Source organism: Etheostoma spectabile, unplaced genomic scaffold (genome assembly GCF_008692095.1).
Source record: "Etheostoma spectabile isolate EspeVRDwgs_2016 unplaced genomic scaffold, UIUC_Espe_1.0 scaffold363, whole genome shotgun sequence".
NCBI classification, from domain to species: domain Eukaryota; kingdom Metazoa; phylum Chordata; class Actinopteri; order Perciformes; family Percidae; genus Etheostoma; species Etheostoma spectabile.
In genome coordinates this window covers 424162-431562 of record NW_022605593.1, presented here as the reverse complement: position 1 = coordinate 431562, position 7401 = coordinate 424162, and the positions used below count along the sequence as shown (strand labels likewise).

Here is a 7401-nt window from a genome sequence, read left to right as displayed (position 1 = left end):
CGTTACGTTTTGAGTGGATGGCGAGCGTGAGACACCAAAATGGACGACGATAAGATTCTAAATGAAAAGTTGACTTTTTAAAAGCTGCCAAATGTTCCATTGACGAGACCAAAGTAATCCGTGTGTTTGGTCGTTGTGAACGGAGCGATCATCGCAGCACGGCCAGTCTGAAATACCCCCCCGATAATGGCCAAGCAGCTGATGCCAATTCATAAAAGTATGTTTTTCCCCCTTTTATTGATGGACAGTGTTACACTGTGTGAGGGATTATTTCTCCAAATGAGAATGTTATGGTGAAATCGAACACTACAGTAGGCTAATATGCTAATGTTGTTTTCAATAAAAAAAAAAACGTTTACACAAAGCAAGCCGATCCACTTTTCCATGTTGATAAGAGTATTGAAATGAGAAAATACAGTGGAACAAAAATAAATCAAAGTACATTTAGAATAGATGATAATGTGATTAATTGAGACTAATTGTGAGTTAACTATGACTTTAATGCAATTAATCGTGATTAAATATTTTGATTGTTTGATATCACTAGTTTTTAGCCTTTAAAATGTGTCCTGTATGATAAAAACATGGAATAGCTTTGGTTTTTTGGATCGTTGGTTGTAATCACCATGGCATTTAAGGCGTCACCACGGCCTCTGACAGACATTTGTCACCTTTTCGTTGACATTTCATGCACCAACTATGAATTAATCAAACCAAGAAATGATCTGCAGATTAATTGATAGTGATAATAATCCTTAGTTGTAGCCCTGAAGTCAGTCAGATTGGCCTCCCTGCCCTACATTTCCTGCTCAGTCCCACACCATCAGAGAGGGATTGTGGGTAGTGATTCGGTGGGTGGGTGGGTGGGGGGAGGTGCTGTTGCTGAGAGGTGAGTTGGAGGTGGTGAAGTGGTGGGTGGGTGAGGGGCATGGTGAAGGCGAATGCTCTGTGAGTAGTCAGACTGGCAACAGCAGCCAGAATGTTTGTGGCTACCCCTTCCTCTCCGCGTTTTCACCACCCCGTGTCCTTTCCGAAAAAAACCATCCGGTTGTCCGGTCAGAGGCATCAGCAGGGCAGGGGGGGCGGGGGGCGGGCTTGGTTACACAGGAGTAGGGCTGGGTACCGAATTCAATCATTTTTTAGCAGCGACTGAATTGCCTCCTTACTATAGAGTATCGCAAATATGCCTCGTCATTCAATACCGACTTTCAATAGCTAAGGAGCAAATCCCATCTGAGCCAATAAACATGCAGCATTCTTCTTCTGGGATCTAAAACAGCTGCTGATTGGCTGTATAACGTTACACCACATAGAGGCATGCAGGAAAAACTAATTCGTACAGAGACGGGGCTCATGTAGCAGGAGCTGAAAAATAAATTGCTGTTAAAGTCAACTGTTGCAATTTCTTCTAATCAAAGTCACAGTATCGGTACCGGTATCGACAGGTTTTGAACGATACCCAGCCCTACAGAAGAGGAGGGGGGGGGGGGGGGGGGGAGAGAGAGGGGGGATGGGGCAGTACTCACTGACAGCCTATAGTTCTGCATCATTTTATCAAACTCCTCGTCAATTTTTTTGTATTTCTCCTCAGTGCGGGGGGTGAGGGAGAAGGGCTCCTCGGGGTCTGGGCTCTCAGAGTCCCGGTGCTCTTTCTTGTTCAGAGCCTTTGTTCCCCAAACAAAAAAAAGAAGAAGAGGCCAGACAGACAGGAAAGAGAGGTAGATAGAGTAAAGAGAAGGAGAAATAGAAGAGAAAAGGCTAGGTTAGATAAGGTGACAAAAGTGTGACGGTACTCACGCCGTAGCGTTTGAAGAGGCTGTCCAGGTCCTCCGTCTTGCGGTACTTCTCTTCGTTTAGCGGGCTTTGGTCGATGGAGTCGTCTCCGTCGGGCTCGGGGCTGTTGCAGCCGTTAAAGCCCTTCTTTCGCAACGTCTGAGGCGGTCAGAGAAGGGGTAGAGGAGCAGAGGGACGCACTTTTACATTTCATTTCTCATGCACATTTGGAGGTTAACCACTTTCAGCACAGATTCAGACTTTGCACATCTACAACCTAAGACAGGTGCGACGGGTAACGCTACCAAAACGTTACCTACTGTTCAACCTTATCTATATTTTTTTTGCAAGTTAGACAGTGTGTGGGAGGACTCCTTTCAGGATTTGTGAAGCCATTTTCCTGTTCACATAAAACACAAATGACCATCTTGATTGCACCATATCTGCAGACTCCCACACTGTTTATTGTATAAAAAATGAAGCAGTAAAAGTCAGATGGAGCAGTTTGACCCTGCTGATGACACACAAGGAGGTTTGGTTTTATACATATATATATATATTTTTTTTTTTATCTAGCTGCGTCTTTAGAGAAGTAGAAACAACAGAGCTTTGCAGAAAAACACATTCTCAACCTCTGTAGTCTTCGATCGATTTCTGAGTTCAACGTCCGTAACATCTGCCGCCCACGTATCTGCAAGTTATTACCCCCTCAATCTGCTCTCGCTCACCCGGCTCGGAGCGGTCATGGATTCACAAAAAAAGGGTGAAGAAAACAAACAAACTTCTAATGGAGAAAAGCTTTGAAATGAAAGCTTCACCACCACCACCACCACCATCATCATCTTTACCCGGTGCTCAGGATTAGCTGTTGCTGCCCGTGACATTGTTCTTCCATGGTGTGAAAGTATGTATGAAGCTGAGCTGCATGTCAGAAGACACACCGAAGCATCACACCTCCCAACACACGGGCCAATCAACGGTGTTGGTAATTGGTGTGAAGAGTTGAGGAAAAGTGGTTGAGCGTAGCAACAAAAAAAAAAAAAAAAGGGTAAGCGGGCGAGGTTAGGAAGCGTTGGTGTTAGCGCATCGGCTAACAGCAGTCAGGTTTGTGTCAGTGTTAGCACAATTTGGAAGAGGGGGAGAAGAGAAAGGAGAAGTGTGTGAGTGTGTAGGGGGGGTGCAGAGAGAGAGAGAGAGAGAGAGAGAGAGAGAGAGAGAGAGAGGCTCTTATATTGAGAGGATTCTGCTAAACGAGATTTGCCGTTAAGTAGCTTTCTGGTGGGCCTTTGACCACACGGCCAAGCAGATAGATCCTGGCGGCAAAATGGATCTGAGACTGGAACTGGAGAGCTTCCTGTGGTCCAAATACAAGCTTTAGCCCTGAGTGGCGTGAGAAGAAAAAGAAGAAAATCCCTCGCCTGGGAATCTATCAGCAAAAGGAAATAGAATGTAGTACACTCAATCTTACCAAGACCATTAAATCTGTTTGAGTCCTGGAAACCTTATTGTCGGAAAACAAGTGAAGAAATCTGCCAGTGCAGGAAAAGAATATTACACATTGTCCCCAAGAGAAATGACCATCAGCATCTTGAAAAGAGTAAGAGACGAGATAGCTGCATTTTAAATCACAAATAAAGTCAAGTTCAATTTTAGAAATTGAACCAAGTTGCAAGAATCCCACAGCGCTGCAAGAATAAGACTTAAACCGGTCATTATGGTTGGTAACTAAATGAATATTTGTTTGATTTTATTTGCCATTTTTGCATTACATAGTACCTCATCGACTCGCGCCCTCAACCCTCGAAGCGTTGTAGTGAGCTAGCTAGCTAGCGGGCTATAGTCTGCTCTAATTCACATTAAAGTGAAAATTTTGGGTGACTGTTAAAGGAGACACAATGAATGGCTTCTTTGAGAATATTTATGTCGACGTCCTCCTTCATCTGGTTTCCTTTTTGCACAGTAGCTGCATGTCGACACACCTGTAAGTTAACGTTAAACATGTTGCCATGTAGCTAGCTAAGCTAACGCATTAGCGTTACTGTGTCCACGTTTGGATTCCACTCGCAGATGAATTATCCGGATTTCCTTCAGCGGACTGATTGATAGCGGTCCTAAAGAGGGACCAGAACTGTGTCTATGGCAAGGGTGTGTTACACTTGGCAACGGTCTGTCATCAAGAAAACGACAGACCACATTAGAATTCACCCAAGCCATGTAATAAGATTTAATGACAACTTGATAGATTATAAGTAACAAAGCACTCCAAGATCACATTCAACACTTCACAAACCCTATATTTCCTTTAATTAAATATGCTGTGTCAAGTGAGAGTGCAGTCGAGTGGTGGTCTGATTAAAACATAAGAACATGACTCCCGCTGAGCACAATCACTGCTAAGTGAGGATGACTCAACAACATGAAATTCAGCGGCGGAAGTGGAGCCGGCGGGGAACTCAAACCTGCAAGAAGAGCTCCCGACAAAACCCAGACGAGGCAGAGACACAGTCTTTAAATGTGGGATGAATGAGCCTCGGATCCTGGACACAGGTGAGGGCATCGGGGACCAGATTTCTCAGACAAAATCCGGGGACATTTTCAGCTCAGAAGCGGATTTACCTCCAAATTATTTTTGTAAAACTTAAAACGGGGACACTAGACCTAGAACTGTTTCCCCCAACAGACAACATTATGGACAGGATTTCTAAGGAGGTCGACCTTTCTGTTAAAGATTAAAATCCTTTTTTAAAACATAAAAGTCCGCGAAATTGCGTTGGCTAAACCCACCAGACTCCATGTAAATAATCAGTGATTTTAGCATCGTAAAACACGGCTTTCTAGAACATCTCTGAGCTTATCTGGAGCGACTATCGGCTCCGTCTGGTCAGTGTTTTCTTTCTTTCATTCCAATTTCGGGTCTGTCAGTCACAGTGAAAACCGGGGACAGATCCGGGGACAGATCCAGCCGGGGACAGGTCACCAAAACCGGGGACTGTCCCCGAAACCGGGGACGTCTGGTCACCCTAAGGTGAGGGCCACGGGGTTGGGATGCCATCTGGATGTCAGGCTAAAGACACTTCTCGGTTTTAATAACAGTGGCGCTCCTTGATGAGAATCTCATTAAAACTGGAAGCCGTCATTATCATTATTATTATTTTTATCATTATCATCAGAGTGTCAAGGCGGCGTTTTATCTACCCACAGGAGCGGGTTGTTAGAAAGCATTTGCTCCAACGTGGACACAGTCGCCTGAATCAGCTGATCAGTCTCACCGGAACAAGTCAGCGCTCTGATCTGCAGCTTAATGCTAATTCTTACGCACAGGAGGCGCCACCACTCGCTTTGTTGTCCGCAGTTCATAGGAAGCGTCTGTGTGTGTGTGTGTGTGTGTGTGTGTGTGTGTGTGTGTGTGTGTGTGTGTGTGTGTGTGTGTGTGTGTGTGTGTTTGCTCTGACCTAAAAAAAACTGACAGAACAAAGTAACCACAGGACAACTAAAATATGTAAAAAAATAAAACAGCTTCGACATGACAATGACAGCTCATGGCAGAGGGCTGTTTGGAGGAGACGTGATCGAGGCGTGGTCCTCCTGCCGTCCCCACTCCCAGGACACGAAGACATAAAGAGACGGCAGGCGGACACTGTCAGAACACCGGAGCCATGTTGGTGCACCCATCACATGGACTGACACACACGTACTTTAACGCATGACACACATTAAATCTGGTTTTGGCCTTCCATAATCTGTCCTTTAACTATCCCAGCCACAACTCCAAGTCTAACCCTAAGCAGAACTTGGAGGATGGCTCCCGTTTGTTACAACTTAGGTTTCATATCATTTTATTTTAGGCTTGTCCACCGTCCCTTGGGTCAGAACCCAACATGCAGAAGCAGCTTTCAGATTCTATGCACCGCAGATCTGGAAGAAACTCCCTAAAAACACTTGAGATCAGCCCAACCCTGGGTTCTGTTAAATCAACGCTTAAAACCGTTTGGGTTTGACTGCAGTCCTCCCTACACCTCTATGCAGGCCTGCACGATTCAGGGACAATATGAATCAATGTTTTTTTAACTGATATCACAATTCTGTGCCACAGTTTCTTTGACCATGACAAAACCAAATTGGCAGTACCAAACATAGATTTTTTTTTTGTTGGCACCTATAACACATCGAGCTTCCCAAACAAGCCTGTAACGGAGAGGCTTCGATGAAGAGAGGGAGAGCATCGCAGCACTTGGGAGCCATTTAAAACCTATTTTATACAGTGTTTCATTTAACAGAAAGTAGTACTATTTGTGATGCAGTCGCCTCAGAAAGTAAATGAGAATCAAAGTCATAAAAAAAAATTAGATTTAAAAAATTAAATCCAAGTTATTTCTAAATTAAATCTTGAACAGGGTGAATCCAGATTGTGATTTAACAACGATTAATGGTGCAGGCCTACTTCTATTCTGCTATAGTCTTTTAAATCAACAGGTTTTTTTTAATTAGCGTTGTTGATTAAGCTCTTGTAAAGCACTTTCCATTGCCTTTGTGTCTAAATTGGGCTGTTTAACCCTTGTGTTGTCTTCCCGTCAACCATGAAAAACAAAAATGACTATCGCTTTTTTTTCCACATTTTTGTCACTTTTTTAATGTTGTGGGTGCTTTTTTAAATGTGTTTTTTTCCGATTAAAATATTTCTAACGTTAAAATTTTCAGCGCTTATTTTGACAGCCCACTTTTTGTGACAAAATTATTATTTTTAACTGAAAATGGGTCAATTTGACCCATGAGGAATAAATACATTCCCTCACCTATTTCCTAAATTATAAATTGGTTTCCAGCTTGGAAAACATGCCCAGTTCCCTTAACACATCCACGTGTGATCCACACACAACAGACAGTTTGGGTACCGATTTCACCATGTGTACACATTTTTATCTTCCAAATACGTTTTTTTTTTTTTTTTTTTGTTGGCACCTACAGCACATCACAACAAACAAACAAACAAGAGAAGCAGTTTAACACCTATTCATACACTCAGAAGAAAGTAGTAGTGTTTGGGATGTAGTCGACTCGTAATTTTGTTTGGTTTTTTATTTTTAATTTTAAGAAATGCGGGGCGGCCTCTAGCTCCCCCAGTAAGAGTGTGCGAGTCCTGCAGAGGCCCGGGTTGTCCCCTCTCTTTCTCTCCCCCTTTCCTGTCCATCCACTGTCTCCATCGAATAAAAGAAGGAACATTTTAATAGTTTTTTTTTTTTTTTTTTTTAAACTATACTGTATGTTATTTAGAAATTAAATCGCAAACAGGGGTTAATCAAGATTAGAGCCCAACCTGATTTAAAATATTTAAAAGCATTTTAAAGGCCAATACCTATACAAATATTTGGCAATTTGAAATTCCAATATATATAAAAAAATAAAAATAAAAAAAATCCAGTAAAAAAAAACAAAAAATATCCAGACAGATTTCCTTAACATTGTAGTTATTTATGAGTTCTCACTAAAATAATATGATAATAATTTGTTTCATTTTCACAACAGAACAGTGGAAAATTTAAATATATTAAAGTTCTGATAAATAAAATATATAAAAATACAAACTTAACATATGACACTTAAATTGCTTTGTACAAAAAACAAAATCAG

At 42.3% G+C, this 7401-nt stretch overlaps 1 protein-coding gene across 1 annotated transcript in view; it reads right to left on the bottom strand.

Annotated features, from left to right (window-relative positions):
- mef2d (myocyte enhancer factor 2d) overlaps positions 1-7401 on the bottom strand; it is a 149128-nt gene that overhangs the window by 58929 nt on the left and 82798 nt on the right. Inside the window, 1 exon segment of the mRNA XM_032511423.1 lies at positions 1798-1932. Coding sequence (XP_032367314.1) covers positions 1798-1932 — 135 coding nt within the window.